We start from the raw sequence: 20,304 nt of genomic DNA, 5'->3' as shown, positions 1-20,304 counted from the left end.
AACTTTAACAGAAATAGTGTTACAGGAATCTTACATTAATTGCCCTCATTATGGTACTTGAACACACGGCCAGAATCAAACCACCCTTGAAGCCAAGAAGACACTTCTGTGGAACCATTCCCAGATCTTACTGCTTGCTACTGAAGTAATTTTAAACAGACGTACATTTTTTACACATAAGTATCCATAAAAAGTACCCATAAGACTGCTTTAGCTATTTACTTGCTCTACTGTAGCAATAAAGTGAGACATGGAGCCACACAACCCAGAAGTATTAACAGAACCTGGTCCAAAACCTGGCCTGAAGGATTAAGTGCAAATTTACAACCCTTTTAATTAGCAAACTTGAAATGAACTATCAAAATGAAAACTGCTTAACAGTTTTTAAAAGTTTAATCTCCTTGAAAGGAAAAATAAATCTCTTATTTTTTAGAAAATTAGTTGGTTTTGTATTTTTTAACTAAGCAAATTAATCACAGCTATCAAACTTGGGAAGCCTTTTAAAGCACCCATCAAGGGAGAACATTCGATAGCTTTCAGCTTCAATCCATTTGCTTAGCAATTCATCCTCATGTTCATCCAAATAGATTCCACAGCAACGATACATCCCAGAAGCAAACTGATCACTGTAACTTCCAGCAGTCACAATCTGGAATCTAGAAGCCCACTACAAGTAATATCTTGCCAAATGTGGGGGGGTTATTCCCCCCCAAGAAGAACTCCTCAAAACATACAAAATTTAGGAGGAAAAAATTTTGATTACAGATTATACTAAAACAGAAACAAAGCCTACCCACCAGACAAGACGACAGAATATACAGATACTAGAAAGATAGCACTGCTTTATGCTATTCTCATTTTTCCTTCTAGTTAGACTTGCTTTATTTTGAGGTTTGAAGTACTCACATACATGAAACAGGAAAAAAAGCAGAAAATCCATTAGCATACTGTAAAAACTAAGTAGTCGCTGAGATGATGAAAAAGTCTGTGAAGACATAGCAAGACTGTCAAGGGCAATCAACAAATAAAGGCTTGACTTAGAAGTATTAAAGGCCGAATCCTCAAATATCTGAAATATCAGAACCCAGAAAAAATACCCTCAAACCCACCAAACAGTATTATCAGAAGTGAACTTGTCTGTACTCTGTGCTATTTTTAAACCTTCTGCAGCTCATGATTCCAGAAAATTTAACTTTATCTCAATCGTGTGATGGTGTGTTTTGCACAGTGGAAGGAAACATCCGAATCTTGAATGCAGTTATAAAGCTTCCTAAACAAATCAGTGGCATTCACTGCTATACATCCCACTTTTGGAAGTTATTCTAACACAGTAAATCTTACGCAAGACTTTCTAAAAATGTGAGTGGACAGTAGTATGCAATACCTAGCTAAGGGACAGAACTACCCACAGAGCAGGCTTTTCTTGTGAAGCACACAAGCCAAGTTACTCATCCTAAGAAAAAGTAGGCCTGCATGTTTTCTTAATCTTTAAATCTGTAAGAGACAGATTTGTTCACAAAGCACCAACTATACAGCACTCACTATCATTAAGCAACTACATAAGCCACTTAACTCAAAGGAAAGATTCCTATGCAACATGCCTTGGCTACTTGGACAGTTGAGGGAGCACATGGTCAAAAATCCCAGTCATAGGAAGGCAACCATGTTCCTTTCCAGGGCTCTTAAAGGAACTTTAAATTCTCAGGAAAGTAACTGTAACAAGTAATGGATATGCAGGAGGAATGGGATTCTCCTCTTTCTTTCCCAAAAGGTGCTGGAAATTCTCAACTTACCCCACAGGACAAGTGAACAACCTCCTATGACCTGCATATGGTAACTTCAGCACCTGCAAGATCCTGTTTATCAGTCCCTTCAACCACTATGTGGAGAGTACACAGTGACATTTAAAATGTACCAGTGGAAGGAAAAAGAGATTAACTCACTTCAACTCTCAGTTACTTCACTACTTCACAGTATATTCATGTTTTATATTTTTTTTGCTTAAAAAGAGTTTTTCTTTAAAGTAAAGCAATTCCTCAGGTACCAATGAATGGGGAAGCCCTGCTGCCTGTTTAACTACCATCTGGTAGGACAGTATTTCCAGACAATTTGATGTTCCAGTAACAAAACTTGTTTATTTCTTCCCTCCTTGGTTGATGGATGAGAACTATTCTGAAAAAATGGTCCTAGGAAATGTATTCAGCCTTTGTACTATTTCAACTTCGGAAACAAAAAGACAGGAAAAAGTTATTTCGCCAGTCTAAGGAATATCCATATTAAATTACTTACAGATAGAGTTATACAAAATGGAATAATAAATAATTGGCAAGGAAACTAGCTATTCAGTATCTGTGTTTAAGCATGGTTGCTAAGACAATCTTGTCATTTTTTATTATGAGAAAAAGTCTTCATCTTTCCATGCAATTGGTAATCTTTTGTATTGTGGTTATCTTGATCAGGAAACAAATTAATTAGTGGAAGTTCAAGAAGTTAACTGTCCATTATTAGGAGATTCCATCACCACTTAGGTGCTTCCTGAATCTTTATGAAGACTCTCAGAACAGACAGCCCTTACATTTTCCTTCCCAATCATTCCATAGTATCTGCCAGAAGAATGCAGAGACAGAACATTCTCTAGATGAACATCACAGTACATCAAAATAACTAAAGAAGTTTCTATTTCACAAGGATCTTAGGAAAAAATTCACTCTTCAGCAACTTCTTGGAATAATTGCTCTTTCTGAGCTGGCCAAGAATACCTAGAAATGGACTCATTTGAAAAAAAAAAAAAAAAACCAGACCAGATTTTTTTGAGTCTCTTACTTAAAAAAGGAAAGAACAGAAATTTGTTCTGATGCTTCTTCTTGAAATATAGAACCCTGACTAATTTAGAGAACAAGAAGAGAGAGTAGTGTGTTTTTTTAAACAAAATACCACAAAGGAAGTTGAGTATCTATAACAGAAATAGTTAAACCAATTCTCATCATTTTCATTTCCAGACAGGGCAAGGGGGAGCAGAAAGGACTGCTTTGCTTTCTCCTACATTGTATAGAAGACACTGCAGAAAAAAAAGTCATCTACTGTACTTAAAAAAGAGAGAATGAATGAATCACTGGGGCCACAGCCAAACACAGAAGTGTTTCTCTTTTTGTCGAACAAAGCAGTACTAGCAATAATACAATCAATTTTTTTTTGTGGAACAGATACTGAAATCTGAACTGGAAAGATGGGAAATGGACTTAGTATGACTGAAGCAGAAAAATGTTGAATGTACAAGTTTATGATTATTTCAGGGTCCTCTTGTCAGCTTTCAGGTTGTTTTTTCCATATCAGACAACCTGTTGGGGCATAAATGCTTATAAATGTATATATTAGTGAGAATTTATCTGAATTTAAATTGTATACAAACAGCACATACACAGTTGCAAACCAACTATTGGACTATTTCTTTTCCTGAATTAAAACTTTTTGAACTCTCATAAAATGTTCATTACACTTGTATGATTACTATGAATCTAACATCTTACCTACAAATGTGCAACATCAAAACCTCAAGTTGCTGTTACTGTCTGTTTTACTCTGAAATGAAGCTTAGAAAGATCTTTCATGTTATATAAGGGCTAAAAAACTCAATGCAAATGACCACCACAACCAAAACCCTCAAAACAAACAAACAAACAAAAAGCCCCCAAGCTTCAAGTTTGGTTTCCCCCACTTGAATTTGGACTAATGACACAATACTGAAAACCAAGCAACAATCTCAATTTCACTGTACACCTTTAATATATGATTGCTTTCATGTCAATTATATCCAACTCAAAGTAGATTTAAACAAAGACTTTTTAAAAAAATTAATACCTCAGTCTGACCTTCATGGGCACTGGATTCATGAGTGACACGAATAGCCTAAAATTAAAATATATTTAAATCAGACTTTAAATGAGAGACTTTCAGTGTTATAAGAACCATTTTTGCACCTCATTTTATCAAATGCCATAGGTGTAACTATTTTTGTTCAGTGCTTATAATAAATAATAAAGATAATAAACAGATAATCTCCACCTCCAAGGATCTCAGAAGACCAATATTTCAGTTTCATTACAGTCAATTAAGATCAAATATCTGAGAGTTTGTAATGGCACCTTTTTTTTCACCATCATTACCATCAGGAGCAACAGCACTGTTCTCCATCCACCACTGGCCAGATGTTTCTGCCACATACTTTCAAACAGCACTAATGATGTGGCTAACCACATTATCAGCTAACTCATCTCATGGTTTAGGATGGTAGGGGAAGGAGATCATGTTTCAGCCAAATCAGCTCTTTGTGTGTCTCAACTGCTAAAGGCATGGAGATATGACTAGAAGGTACAAATTAAAAGAGGCAGCAAAAGGACCATCCTTTCAGCAATAGCCCCAGATCAGCTTAAATTAACCATTAAACTACACCCTGAACCCACAAAAAAAAAAAAAAAGATTATGCACACATTTCTCAGGCATTTCAAAGTAATTTTAAACTAAGCCAGTGAATTAATATGGATGAGAACATTGACAAAATCCGTTCTGCTGACTGAGCTATGGGCAGGCAGGAGTACTCTAAAATACCAAAGCAGAGTTTCCTTTGTAGCAACTGTCTGATCATAAGCTAACTGTAAAATCAAATTTGTTAAGGTACTTCACTGAGTCAACCTCTGAGGGTAGTACCTACTCATGCAAGTAATTCTTATACCATTTTAAACAAAAGTAAAACACATGATACTAACTTCATAAGTTTCTAGGTATTTGGCCCTCTCTTCAGGAGTCATAGATAATGAATCTTCAAGGAACTTTTTCAGTGAAGAATTAGTTTCTTAAAAAAATTTTAAAAAGACATAATTAGTGTCACGTTGTAATTGCAACTTCATTCACATCTTACAGAATCCAACAGAAGATCTGAAGATAGAATTGCAGCAGTGTATTTTTAAAACACAGAAGGCTGACAGCAAGGCGAACTGCTGCCTGCTGCAGTTTGCAATGTTTCAAATGCTTTAGTTCATAAATTAGGATAAAATATTAGTTTCGTAACTATAGGTAAAAACACACTCCTTTAGCCTTTATGAATGGTTATATTCAGAGAAAATAGTACAAAACATATCCTCCCCTCCATGGCTTCCCACAGTTAAGGAAAAAAGGGAAAAGCCAACAAAAACCAAACCGATAAAACTTACCAAAGTTCATTTTATCTCTGTTGTTTGCAATAGCATGAATTAACCCAATTGTTCCACAAGCATTGTTAATGGTCTGCTTCATGAAATACACTGATGATTTGACATCTTGTCCCTTAGCTTTTATCCTCTCTTCTTCTTCTGTTCTGAAGGTTTCATACTAGAAGTAAAGACATTTCACAAATAGTAAAAATAGCTATATTAGTAAAGTAAAAATAATTTATAAAACACAACAGCTAATTAATACTGCCATTTGAAATGTTTAACACATATGGTCCAACAAGTAAACTTACCTGAACAGCTCTATATTGTTTCTTAAGCCAATGCTTTCACACTTGAAACATCTTTTTGAATATGTGTTATCTAACATCTTCAAAAATTTTCAAAATATTTCCTTGATCTGAAATATTGAGCTCATGTCACCATCTCTCTTCAATCCAACTAAAGGCTTTTTAAGGACAGAGGCATCAAAGTGCTATCAAGAAAACTGTAATACTTCAGGTGATTAATCATCATGAAGCATTCTTTACACATTCCATTGTTACATTTCATTTTCCCCAGGAGTACAAAATAAGATTTGTGTAACACCCATGGCCCCAAAACAGGTCCTTCAAAAGCCATATTCATAAAGTAAACATTCATTTTCTGTAGCAAAAAGAGAATTTGGTTCGATTGAACAATCTAAAGTACTTGTTTTACATATATCATATTTGACTAAAATCTTTTATACTGTGCAAAAGTGTGTTAGTTTTGTGCTTTTTTAGTTGTTGTTGGCTGTGGTTTGTTGGTTTTCTTCGGGAGGGGATTGTTGTTGTGGTTTTTTTGACTGGATTTATTAGGGGTTTTTGTTTGTTTTCTTTCTTAAAATTTTCATTTCAAACAGAAAAAGAAAGAAATAAATCCACAAATGCTTCCTCCTTTGCCTCTTTTACTAGGTATTTTTGCAGACCAAAAAAAAACCTGAAGTACATGCACTTTTTATACAAGTATGATGAAAGTGAAGTATGAATGCAGAATATTATCAAGGAACTCTTCCTGCAAACTCCTGAGAAATTTCCCTCAGGCTCTTTGTATTGTCAGTGACAAACAAAACCAAAAAACTTTTCCAGCATCATATTCCACATTTGCAGGTTGTCTGAATGTTCTGAATAGGTTAAGTAATAGCAAGAACATTATAAACCATTTTAATTTTGTTTATCTACAAGCTAACAAAAAACAGCCTTGAGATAAAAACTTCATACAGCTTAATTGGACAAAAAGTTCAGACTAGAGAAGTAAAAAATACAGCTGCCATTTATTCCCCCCAATCAAAGTAAAATCCACAGCAAAAATAAATATACAAATACTGAGAATAACAAAAATACGATTTTGAGCAAGGGTTAGACCAGATCACCTCAAGAGGTTCCTCCTAACCTAAGCTATATCCCATAATTTATATTCATTTGGATCTATTCATTCATTAGGCCCAAAATGACAAACACTCACAATATTCCCTTTGTCAGCCTACCATGCAGACTAAGAAAGCCATTGACCTTTAAAGTGGACAACAATCCTAAAATTATCTGTATCTGATAATCCTAAAATTATCTATATGATACCTAAAAGTATCCTAAAATTAACTGGGGAAAAAAAAAAAGCAAGCTCAAGGAAATTGATATATATGAACCATGAAACAACCAAACTTCCAGACAGAAGGACAGACAGACATGTGAGAAAAGTGTTTACAAAAGCAGAAAAACTAATAGGCACTTTCACAAAGGTAGACACAGCCAAGAAACAAATAAATCATAAACGAAATAAAAGTGTAATTTTACAGGCCATTTTGAAAGGGAGGCTGAGGAGGGAAAAACTACTCTAGAAATATGCTCAAGGGTCTTGTGGAGTTTACACTGCCCAACAAAAGCTTTAGAATATTGGGACCTCCCATTGGGACCTCATCCTTCACACAGCCACGCTAAACAGTTGATAGAAACACTTGTGTCCCTTATGTTTCAGAAGGATTAACATGCTGAACACTTGGCTGGTTCTCAGATTCGACTGATTGATGCAACACAGCATACTTTGTTTCCCTGGTTTTGTTTGTCATGTGCTTCTTTAGGATGAAATTGGATACACCTTCTGGAACAACAACAAGGTTGTTCTTTCCCATGAGATAATGCTTCCATAGCATAATCCAAAAAAAGGTTTGCACAAGCAAGGAGTCAAAAGAAAAGTGACAGACACAAAAAGAGCTCAGACCTGTAGCTCAAACAGCCAGCCAGAAATGACAGCACAGAGAAAACAAAGTTTTAAAGGTGACAGAAAGGCCATTTCCTGAAGACAGGTGAGTTGAAAGTTTGATTAAGCTCAAAACTATCAAGGTGGCTGAAATCAAGCTTGAAAAGGACTGCCTGCATAGCTGTTTTGGAGAAACTGAGAACGCAGAGGTTTACAGGACCTAATGTGTAGGTAGACTGACCTGTCATCACTCTTCCTTCTAATTTAAACACCTTTTGTTGTAGAAGTTAAAGCTTTAATAGCTAAGTGATTTGTCCTTATAAGCTACATATTCTTTTTGAGAGACGTATTAAAACAATGAATTGTGGACAGATTCACTTCAACCTTTTTGGCTGACCATGTAATACTTTGTACCGGTTTGGCCAAATTTAGAAATATATCCTCTGAGAGAAGGCACAACCACCCCTCCCCCACCAGGTTCGGGAAAAAATAAATTTTCCTGAAAGGAAAGTGAAAGAGATAAAAACTATTTATTTAACAAACACACGGGAAAAGGAAAATAATGCTAAATAATAAAATCTTTCGCTGTGGAGGAAAAACCTGGGAAAGTGTTAGAGCCCTCCCTTTGGTGTCCTTGGAGCTGGGGCTTGGTGGAAAGTCCTCCCGATGTGTTCTAATATTGAAGCAATCCAGTGGAAAAGGGAGAAAATCCAAAATTCCAGGGAAGGGAAAAAAAAATTCAACTCTCAGTCTCTCTCCGGAGAAAAAGAAGCTGAACCACTGGCCAAAAAACTGACTTGGGAAAACAGCAAGCCAGGTGCCTCCTCCCTCCCTTGCCACAGCTGGAAGAAAACGCTATCTCTGTGTGACCTTGAACAAGCTGCAAACTGCTTTGAAAAAGTTTTGCTCAGTTTTTCATTCCCCCTCTCAGGCCCAGTTTAGAGGCATAGAAAGGCACAAAGTTAATTTCTAGGCATAGGGCAGCGATATGGGATACACATGATAAAGTCACCCCAAGACATACTTTTAGAAATTGACAGATCAATACGAATCACACTATGTAAAAGCATGTGATGACACAAAATAAGCACACTTGAAGGTTTAACCAAATCAAGTTCTTCGAAGTCCAACATAACAAAAGATGGGGGGGTGGGGGGGGCGGATTTCATCTTAATAATACATCCCATCTGTCCAAGAAGTGAAAGCCACATCAATACTGATGTGATGACTGAACTGAAAGTGGACTGAAGTTTGAAGGATTGTCAGTGTAACAAGACAAAAACCCAGAAAGGAGTTGCATATAGTCCTACACCCTATTTCTTATTTTCCTTATGCTATTGCAGCTTTCTGCTAAAAATAGCAAATTGAGCCATTCCACAGTGCTTATTAAAAAAGGCCTTAAATTGCCTGTAATATAAAAATGTGAGGCATATTTCTCTGTGCTTCTACATTACATTAGCGTTTCCCATTCTGATTTGAAGTCAGAAATATACATGCAAGGTTAGCAACAGAAGGTTCTGAAGGAAGCATTTTTTGTGTTGTTTTTAATGAAAAAGTCTCCTGAATAAGGGTTAAGTCTCATCTTGATTCTAATATGACACCAAAGTACAAGATGCAAACTTTCATTCCAATTTCACTTACAACAAAAGCATTTAACTGATTATTAAATGAACATTTACCTTTTCTGTTATTGGAAAGAGAAGTAGTACTGCACATACAGGTCTTGGCACCATGCTAAGCAGTTCTGGTTCCATACCATAAACATCTACAAATTGCCAGTCAGGATGTATACCCAACTGTTTCAGGAACTGGAAAAGAAAAAAACACAAACATAACATTAAACAAGTACACCCAAACACCTATCTTTTCAGAAGCATAACAGAGTAACCACAACGTGAAATACATTAAAACAACTAATGTTTTCTAAAATCTAAGGAGAATAAAAGAGATACAAGTTTTAATAAGGCTGAATAAATCACAGTGCTAACACACAAACGCACACAAAATCCTCATGTTTTATGTATTTAGTCTCTATGACAGGGAAGTGGGAATGCTCCCAGCACTATTTACAAAAGTGTTGAAGAATTTCAACCATTTTAGAAGTGTTCTGTCACAAAACAGAAGAGTACTGAATACTCGTGTTAATCATCAGAGCCATCAGTCAGAGCACATCTGAACAAACATGGTACTATTTGCCTCCATGACTACTTCAGAATACCTGGCACCAGTGCTCACATTGGAGCTCCTATGTGCAAAAAGACATTAGGAGCAAAACCACATTTTAGTAAGTGTATCTTTTACATGAAAAATCCCTTCAAACTATGATGGAGTAAAATATTTTGAAGTAGACAAAGATTGGATACTCACTTTTTAATTGGATATTCTTCTTGTACTCAAGTAAACTAGGCATCACAACAACAGTTGCAGAATTAATAACTACAGAGATGATCTAAGACAATTTGAAATCTTTGCATTGTCAGTCTGGAAGAACCTAACTGAATTCAGGAACTGTTGTTATTATACACACACAGTAACCATCCACAACTATACGAAAAAGCTAATTGTACACTGTGCCATATATAGATCTTTGAATGAACATGGGGAAAAGGGGAAGTGTTGAGTATTTAGTAACTGATGAAACAGAAGACAGTGTATTTTGTACTTATATTCTTATACATTGAGAATTATCTTCTACATTGTGAAGATAATTACCACTTTGTGAATAGCAAAAAAAAAAAAAAAATTTCAAAAGAGAAGGGACTACACATATGGGTGCATTAAAATATTATTTGTACGTCTAGTCCTTCTCTTATTAAGCCAGTGACTAATCTTTCTATCATTTTTATTGCAGGAAAAGTAACACAACTGAAAAAATTTTATTTTCCATTCCAGTATCATTTGATATTTTGCAATATTACATGAAATAAGGGTACAAACCCCCAAAAATAAAAAAAAAACCACTCACCTAGGAAAAGACCCCACAAACTAGAAAAGGCAATGATAAAGGATCCCATTAAGTTACTGGACAAATAAGTGATTTAGGTTCTCTTGTCCTTTTCTACACAACTGGGAAAAAAAAAACCACCAAGCAACCAACCAACAAAAATAAAACTAACCCCTTTAAACCCCAAGTCAACAAAATGCTAACTAAACCCAAGAATGGCTTACTCAAACTCCTGAATGAAGAATTTAACAGAACTAAAACTCCATAGATACAGGGCACCTTTCATTATTCATGTCACCATACCACTTAGAAACTTTACAGTCTGAGAAATTTTAACTTCCAGTAAACAGTGAGAGTGATGATGAAAAATGATAGTCAGTACTACAGAGAACAGCAAGAGCATAGGCTTAGTATGACAAGCAGTGATCTTAACACACAACCAGACTAACAACTCTATTGCACAATCATAAACCAAAAATGAAATACTAAGGATACACCCAAAATAGGCAAAGAAGATATCCCTCTGTGTGTCAAGAGGGTTTCATTCAGACCTGGAAAAAAAGATAGAAATATCCTTCTGAAAATTATTAAGTAGATTTTTAAAACAGTGAAGCATAAGCCCCTGTGTAAGAGAGAGTTGCAGATGGGTAACAGATGAACAATAGATGGCAGAATGGGAAGACGGAGTCATTCCTGTTTTAGGACCGCAGGAAGTTCACTTTTTAGACAGTGTCACTTATAGGGAGAGATCTCTGCTGTTTTCCTTTCCAATTATTTAGTGATTATCCAAGCAATTTTATTCTACAAATACTTACTGTAAAGAACAGTTAGGGTTCTTTGAGGGCTCACTCATTTTCAGCTGTTCACTTTCTTCTGACTTATAGATACTATGTACTCAAGATAACATAAAATAGCAGCTTTATGTTTCTCTAGATCTGCACAAGAGAGTGTAAGAATCTCTTTCTCAGACACTGCTTATCACACTGCTGACAATTCTTAATTTATAGGTCTTTGAGTTTTTACCTTAGAAAAGAAAAAAAGAAAAATACTTGGCTATATTACAGAAGTCTTAAGAGGAGCTCAGGAAGAACAACAGCAACACAAAAACCCCCACATGTCGGTATTTAGTATTCACTTTTTCACAACTTTGTTTTTACTGACTGTTGTCATATTTTTGTCTCTTTTCTTCTTGTCTTAAAAGACCTTGCCGAAAAACACTTCCTGTTTTTTCACTGGTCCAGCTAACCATTAGACAAAAAGCCACTTCTGAAACTATTTTACACCCCTCACCCTTATCTGCACTTCCTATGACTTTGTCCTTTTCCCCCCCAGTATTCCAGAGGGCCCTCCTTTCTCAACTACTACTGTTTATAACTAGCTAAGGGAGAGTGCAGAGAAGGTGGAGACAGACTCAGCAGCATGCAGTAAAACAATGAGAAACAACAGAGGCTGAAATACAGGGAAATTTAAATTTGATAAGGAAGGCATTTAAAAATAAATTTTAAAAATAACAAACATAGTAAAACGCTAGCACAGAATGTCCAGGAGGCTGTGGAGTCTGTGTCTTGAGAAATTCAGAACCTGACAGGTTGCTGAGCAACTTGTTTTAAACAGAGCATGGTTGGTCTGCAGAACTCAGAAATCCCTTCCAGCCTACCTCATTCTATTCTAAACAATCACAAACTGTAAATCTGTATGTCTAAATGCTGGTTAACAGCAAAAACATTACAATAAGCACTTCTAGGCACTTTACATATGCAGCATGTGGTATAAGCTATTCTGTTTTCATTGCTGGTACCACTACTTCAGCCTACTATCTGTTAAGCATTGAAAAAAGCAGAGAGCAGTTACCTTTAATATGTTCTGTTCTGACTGGCTACCTTTTAGGTTAATGGAATTTATTTACTTTAAAAAACAGAAGAAGTGTTCATGCTTATTTATTTATTTTTAAAGAGCCTCAAAAGTAGAATGGAAACCCAGCGGACCAAGGCAACACCTTGATCCAGGTGACTTGACTTCAGGAGTTTAGACTACTTCTGCCAACACAGTTACAGATTTGATCTATGAGGTTTATGGAGATATAGAAAGGGTAAGTGGGGTAAGACAATGTAAGGGTAAAATTTATTATTAACTTAAGTAGTAAATGCACAATTGAAATATTGTCTGAAGCAGCAATGTGCTTTTCTACTTTGTCACTTGCATGTAAAAATGAAGTGAGGATACAAACTGAAACAAAATAGGACTTTGAAAGTTAAGTGCAATTAAAGTTGGACAGCCTCTGCAAATAGTTCAGGAACATCACATTTTAAATACTAAGGCCTTATACGCAAGACCTGGATTTTTCCACATTTTACCGTGGTATTTGTATAAAAGTTGGAACCGTGAAAACACAGAACTGGCAAAATGCACAAACATTTCCAGACACACAGATGTAGAAGTCAGAGAGCTACTGGTGGGAAGAACCAGCTGCTGCAATCCTCTTCTAAGCACAAATGTAAACCAAAACACACACAGCATCTACATTTTATCATACTTCTGCTGAATGCATTAAAGCATCTCTATACCACAACAAAACCACAGTTAAGACCTTCCTCTGCAAAAACAAAGTGTTCCTATGGCTTTAGGAAACTGGAAGGACAACTTCAAAATAAACCAATTAAGACAATCAATATTTCCTAACTTTTTCATTAAAGCACAAGAACTTTTGGCACTTTATTGAATTGAAGCTAATTTTTTCCCGAAATAGTAGTAAGACACTGAGTAAAATGTAACTGATGGAATTATCATCAAGAAAGGGAAAATTATTCATTCCTTAAAGTATGCAATTCTTACTAATCTGTGTTAAAAATATAAATGCACAATATTTTGCTTTCAATTCTTTACATATCATTTCTAGAAGCATGTAAGGAAACCAAGTCTATTTCAGAAGTGAAATTCCTTTCTAGAAATAAGAGAACCACCCAAACAATACTTCATGGTTGGAGCATTATAAGGATATATTTCTTCATTCTTTCATCCTGACATTTATGGAATTAAGATGAAGGAATATTTTTTCAATAAATTCTAGAGACAGCGTCATTATCAGTCATATGCAGCAGCTGCAAAAGCTTTAGTTCTGTATAGCAGGTCAAAAGGCACACCAGGATCAAAGAGACAGCTGGAAGTTAGATGAGCTGCATTATTCCTCTTTACCAACTACTCCTCACTTAGAATGGCCACAGTATGATCTTGTTCAAGCAAGAAATGCTCCATTATAATACACTTCCTTGGGAAATTCAAAATTTATTACAAATTCTTTAATATCCTCAGGTTCTATATGTCAGGACCCCATAACAAAGTTCAAAGAATACAGCCCATCGCAAATTTTTTTTCAAAAACATGAGAAAACTTACATCCACAAAATTCTTATCCTTCCAATTGTGTTAATTACTTTATGATATCTAAAAGAGCAACACTGACTCACAGTTAGTGTTCCTGCTCTTCAAAATGAGAGGAATATCAATACCGTCCCTGCCTGGCTCCGTGGGGTCCCACGTGCCCCCACAGCCGCACGGGTGGGTTCAGCAATGCCGTCGGTACCAAAGAGTCCAGAAGGGCATTTGCGTGCGTTCTGCCAGCAGCATTTATTGCTGCTATGCTGGCGAAGGGTGCAGAGGCAAACACCAACATGATCCCACAGCTCACAGTTTTATCTGGGGGTGGGGAAAGGGCAGGACTAGGGAACAGGGACCAGTGGGGAAGCTCTGGGGGAGCGATGAGGGGTGGAGGCTGACAGCCAACCGGGGAATCCAAACTGGGCTAGATTCACATAACAGAACATGGCATCCTGGGAGAAGCCTTTCTGGTCACCCTAACATAAAGTGGTTCTTGTGGTACTAGGGGCTTGTCTTACTGAGAACTCTCTGTCCCTTGTAATGTATGTTCACTGGCCACCACAGTATATATTTTTAACACATCCATAAAGCAGTTTTGAAACTTAACACTCAGTATGCCCAGGCACTGCTGTACATATTCAGCCAGGGCATCCCACAGGCAGCAATGCAAAGCAAAGCATGCAGAAATCTGGATGAACCAGCTGACCCAGGCTTCCTCCAAAACCAGTGAGCAAGAGCTTTAGAATGTTTCCAGCAGAGTCCTAAGGTGTTGATACTGAGCCACTGATTCAAAACACAATATTGTGTTACTCTGTGAAAAACACTTAACAGACGTGCTCCCATGATCTAAAAACTTAGGAATAACAAGGATGAGCTGGATCAATCGACTCTTCTAAATAAGCTTATACACATTTGTTTTTTGACAGTTTTACTGAAACAACAATTGGATTCTACTGACTCTGCTGGTCCTTTAAGCAAGGAAAATGTCGAAGTGGGGAACAGCATCTTCAGTGCAACAAGATAATGTATAAGGCATGAACAACTGTCACTTGTTTTCCACTTTGTAGCACCCCATTCTGTCTTCAAGACAGTAGGTGTTTCCTTGTAACAAGAACTAAGAAACTGAGCAAAAAAAGAACATAAGAAGGACCAGAAGTGGCAAGTACAAATAGAGGAATGAAGTTTGGTTTTCTTAGCTTTCAATTACTGAAGAACGTACAAAGAATGAGCTAAGGCAATCTTTCAACTATTCATATAAATAGTACTCTAAACCCCAAAACAAGTTACAATTTTCCCTGTGCAACATACTTACCTATTTGAACTCAGTAAGAGGGCTACACAGCTGGAGACATTTTAAACTAGAAGAAGGCATTCAGGAAGTGCTCTCACAGTGAGTCACCTGTAATTCCTTCATATTGGTCCTTGTGCTTATTCTTTGCTATGCTGCTCCACAGGCTCAACACTCCCCCTTTGCTGACTCTGTGAAAGGATTTCTGGGGTATTGTCTTTGCAGAAAGACACGAACTGAGTCCTGGTTTTCCACCTTCTGAGGCTACACTAGTAATAACAGGCTGTCTTCCAAGCTTGTATACTATCTCCACTATTTTTCACTCTGCTTACCACAGAAGAGTTAAACTCCACTCCCTCACCTGAAAAAAAAAATATGTTTAGCTATGCATTTTTAGAAGGACATCTGTGTTTCTCCACATCCAACATCCTTTCAAACCAAGACAGTATCTCAATCTATGAGCACTACCTCCCAACACATCTCAGGAATCGTGTACACCACATTTTCAATTATTTTGACTACAACAGCTTTTCTTTGGGAAAGTTTGTGGGATAGTGTTTCAGAGTCCAGGAAATGATCTTTTAGGAAGAGTAAGGCCTGCTTCCAAGATACTTAATTCATCTCTGTATTTGCCTGAAACCCTGAAGAGGTGTTCCATAAATGGATAAAGACTGGCTTTATCCAGTTTCTGCCATTTGTTCTATGCTTTGTGATCTTTATTGTCCCTGTTACTTTCAAGTCACAGCTTTCAACTGTGTTCATGAGCTAAAATAATTTTCTTTATGTAGCTGACTCTCAATACCTTAATGTCATAAAAAACTCAAAACCGCTCAAAAAGTAGGACCAAAGGCCTAAAAATAATGCTGGAGGTAACTAAGAACCAGCAACTAAGCCCTATGTGGCAAGAGAAACTGAAGCCACAGCCAGCTCTCTCAGTAGCTGAACTCTGAGCTACCTGAAGCCAGTGCTTGAGCTTCATAATCAGATACAGTCAATTACTCTATCCTTATCTGGATATAATGAAGGCATGACTTGAAATGTTATCCAGGAACCAGGGATATTTCTTAGAATGTGTAAGATGAAGAAAGGGAAGAGAGAATGAAAAAAGGTGGGACATCAAGAAAAATATCCACCAATACTTTATCTACACTTCCTAGGCAATCAATTGTGGGATGCAAGCCAGACTGAAGCAACATTATGATGAAGAACAATCAGCTTATGTTCTGACCTTTCCACTCCAAAAAATTTGCATGTAGTTTATTTTTTTGTAGAAGAAATTGGGAGCAAGACACACAAACATCATGCGGTAATAAACAAACACGATTTTCTTGCTTTCTCTCAGGAAAATCCCATAAGAGATCCAGGAAGGAGGGTAGCACTGGTCATGTCAGGCCCCCCAGCTGAAGGTCAAAGAGAAGAAACCATTCTCTGTCATCACTGTACACAAAGTGGAGCTTTGCAAATGCTGAATCATCAACTCTTTCTGTATCAGAGGTAGACAATAATTCATTCTGTCAGACTGTAGAAGTGAAGGTGAAAAAAAAGCACTGTGACAATCACTTAGCACTGTATGGCACATTTCACTCCTGACTCCACTCGTTACAACCAGCACTGTGTGCTGCATTCAACGACGGTCTTCTCTCTTGAAAACATCACTACAGATACGTGGCAGATTTCCACTGCCACTGGAAATCTTTAAAGCTAAGAAAGAATATTCCTGTTTACCCTCACCAGCCAGTTTCTGAACTGTCAAATAATTTTAACACATATGCAAAAAGAAAGCTTCTATATACATTAAGGATTTACAAATTCCTGTACTTGTATTGTAATATAAACATTTTCAGATAGAGAAAAACTTCTGAGATATTTTTGAAAAACTTCACACACCTCTAACTGAGAAATACCATTATCTTTCCATTATCATCTGGCTTTCTACCAGAAAGACTGAAAGCCTCAAATTTACTGCCTGTATTTCAAAACCAGAGAAGATACAGTATGGTAAGAACATAGTAAAAGCAAATGAACCTGCATTTAGTACACTTCCCTACTAGTTACTGTTAATAAAGGGAATAAAATGATTGGTACAATATTCAAAACAGCGTAAGTATTTGTTAAATTGGAATGACAGTTCTAACTATAATACTAGGAATCCATGCATCTTAGAGGTCACTGGATTTTTTTTTTTCAGTTTAAGACTTCATTACCACAGCTAGCAATAACTTTAACGAAAGCAGTGTGCATGAGGGATAGTCTAATACTCAACTAAAAAAAAGCCAAATAGCAAAAAACAAACAAAGTGACCAAACCAGAGAAGAAACACTTGGCACTTGGCTAGATGTCTGTGTAAATACATGTATTAAACAACTACCAGACACAAACATTACACTTTGTCGAGGCATACCATTGGACTTTTTTAATCCTGAAGACTTCTAGAATATTTTACAGAGCACAGTACAGAGTACTAAAAAAAATGCCCATCCTTGCAATTAACTCAACAGGGTTTTCTAAAAATGAGTTTGCAACTTCATTAGAATTTTAAATTACTATTGTTGCTGTTTTAAACACAAGCAGGATATGAATAACTTATGACTAACAGCCCTGTTGCTACACAGTTCACCATTGTACTGATGACATTAAAAGAACAATTAATAATGCAAGGTGTATTCATATTTTCATATTCAACACCCACCTTTTTTTTTTTCTTAAATATACATCTCTCAGTCTAGATAATAACAACCCCTGCTCAGTCAAGACTGGAAAACACAGTGAAGGAGGAAGTCTATCTAAGACTAACTGGTTTCAAGTGGCCTTTCCTACACAGAAACAGTAACAAGAAAATCCTTGTGGAGTACAAATTCCTATTATCCATGATCATCTACAACTGATACAGCCATCACCAATGCAAAACCAATGGGCAAAACAGATGGATTTTAAACACACTTAAAACTGATCATTTGATATTCTTAGAGGATTTTCTCCATACAACATAAACACGTAGTGATACAAGGTATTTCAGATTAAAAAATGTCACTATTTTTTCCTCCTCGATTGCTACTTTAAAGCTGAGGTCTTAATTTGTACCATGATGAGCTCATCTCAACATCTGTAAAGTCAAAAGAAGTCAGAGAATTGGAAATTCTTACTAGTAACTTATTGACACTTATTTTCTTCCAAACCAGAATTTAGTTTCTGAATTTCCACATTTAAAAAAAAAAAAAAAAGATACATGAGGAAATTATAGCATATGTTCAAGATGAGGTCCCAGGAAAGGTTGTCATTTTTAACTCAGGAGACTGGGATTACAGACTTCTCAGCTTGCTCCACAGCAGCAATACTGTAAGAATTGTAAAATTATTTGCACTAGGAAACTATTAAGTACAAAATGACCCAGCATCAAATAACCCTTCAGTCTCCTGCAGATGCAGTTTTTATATTACAGCAACCGCAACAACAAAAAACCCAAACAAAACATTCTTCACACACAGAAATTTGCAGTTTCCAAAATATTTCAATAATATAGTTTAAAGAATACAATTTTGCTGCTGGAAGCTTCAGAGCCCTTTGGCTTAAACACCATCTTTAACATTATCAACAGGCCTGCTGAAATCAGCAACTGACCTCTACCGCTTGTTAAAGATGCTCAAAATTGTCACTGACAACATGATACAGGGTTGGAGTATGTGTGATTTCCTTTCAGAGAGAGCTTATTTAGTGGCAGCATTGTTTTGTGCACTAGAACAAGCTTCCTTTCTCTAGCGTGGTTTCTACCATGCTAACAAAAACAGCAACAACCAAGCACGCACATATTGCCGTGAATAAGCAGCAACACGCAAATATGGTAACATTACATTCTTTTCTATGGTCAGCCAAAGAAGAATGAGACTACAACACAGTGATGCAAGGAGATCCATACATGTGCCCAAAGCCACCATGTACAGGTCCATACCTGGCACAAAATTAATGTTTTAATCACTAATCAATGAATTAAAGCCCACCTTAAAAACATCAGGGATTTCACTGGAGTAATAACCAACCCGCAACTATTCTCTTTTTACTGTTTGTTTTTCTTTCATACAGTATATTTACGGGAGAGGTTCCAGTACGGTCCGACATGAGACGACTGAGCGCACACACGCGTGGGGAAGGAAGGGGGCACTCTCCTTGGAAAAGAAGGAGCCTTTACTACATGAAAACGAGAGGAGACGGGACCAAAGCTGCAGAGACTAAAGGTTACCTCAATTAGAAGCTTCTTACCTGATTCGTGACCTGAAAATAAAGCAGAAAACAGAAGGGGGTTAAGATCCAGTCGGATCCACGGGATAAGACCTTCCCTCCTTCCCTGCCACTACCAGCCATCCCTTAAGCAGCGATGTGGCCCGGCGCGGCCCGGAGCCCTCTGCCCTCTCCCCTCCGCCATCCTCCCGCCCACCCCACAGCAGGCAGGCTGTCGGGCAGGCAGCCCCCCGCGCACACGGCAGCCCCCCACCGCCCAGGCCGGGCACTCACGTCGGGGTTGGCCTCCAGGGGCAGCCAGCGATGGGGCTCCATGGCAGCGGCGGCGGATCCCGGTGCGGAGCTGGGCGGACCCTCTCAGCGCGGCTCTGACAGCGCCTCACGGAGCCGCCGCGCCTCAGCCCTGACCCGGGGCCGCGTCACCGCGCCGCGCCTCACAGGGGGGAGCGGGCGCAGGAGGAAACAATCGCCCTGTGCCCGCCCGCACCGCCGCGCCGCTCCGCACAGACGACCGAGGCGGCGCGCCCGGCAGTGGCCGCCGTCCGTCCCCGGAGTGCTCTGGGCGGCGATGCCCCGGAGATTCCCCGCTCCCCGCCCTCTTGGCTCCCCCGGCAATGGACTCTCCCAGCGGGGCAAGGGGTGGTTCCTCTCTCGCCCCGCCGCCGGGGCCTGTGGGGCGCGCCGCAGCCGCCGGGGGGCGCGGCCGCTCGGTGTCGGGGCACGGCGGGGGCTGGAGCCGATCCCGGCAGGAACCGCGGGGGTGTGGGGAGCGCCCGCCGAACGCTCCGGCAGCCCGGCCCCTCCGAAGCGGCCTCCAGTAGCCACGCTGAACCGCGGCGGGGAGGCATGGGCAGCGTTCAGGGAAATACGTCCGCGGAGGATGGGGCAGGCCACGGGGCAAGGCGGGACAAAGGGAGTCAGAGGGAATTGCTGAGCAGCAGTGGCAGTAAATTACCCCCACATCACAGAATCACAGAATATTCTGAGTTGGAATGCACCCACAGGGGTCATGGAGTCCAGCTCCCGGCCCTGCACAGGACGTCC

General features: G+C 38.4%; 1 protein-coding gene across 2 annotated transcripts in view; it reads right to left on the bottom strand.

Moving 5' to 3' along the window:
* UCHL3 (ubiquitin C-terminal hydrolase L3) overlaps positions 1-19,695 on the bottom strand; it is a 44,378-nt gene extending 24,683 nt beyond the window's left edge. Inside the window, exons 1-6 of one of the 2 annotated variants that reach the window (XM_048295599.1) lie at positions 19,534-19,695; positions 19,282-19,293; positions 9,101-9,229; positions 5,208-5,364; positions 4,764-4,849; positions 3,859-3,906 (exon numbers count right to left, since the gene is read on the bottom strand). In XM_048295599.1, coding sequence (XP_048151556.1) covers positions 3,859-3,906; positions 4,764-4,849; positions 5,208-5,364; positions 9,101-9,229; positions 19,282-19,293; positions 19,534-19,575 — 474 coding nt within the window. In that variant the 5' untranslated portion in view covers positions 19,576-19,695. Of the gene's footprint in view, positions 1-3,858; positions 3,907-4,763; positions 4,850-5,207; positions 5,365-9,100; positions 9,230-19,261; positions 19,294-19,533 lie in introns of both variants that reach the window. The other variant, XM_048295600.1, reaches the window with a different exon arrangement.
* Between the last annotated feature and the right edge of the window lie 609 nt (positions 19,696-20,304).

The sequence above is a fragment of the Corvus hawaiiensis genome, chromosome 2 (genome assembly GCF_020740725.1).
Source record: "Corvus hawaiiensis isolate bCorHaw1 chromosome 2, bCorHaw1.pri.cur, whole genome shotgun sequence".
Lineage (NCBI taxonomy): Eukaryota > Metazoa > Chordata > Aves > Passeriformes > Corvidae > Corvus > Corvus hawaiiensis.
Note: the sequence above shows the minus strand (reverse complement) of the source record. Positions and strands in the feature narration are given on the sequence as shown.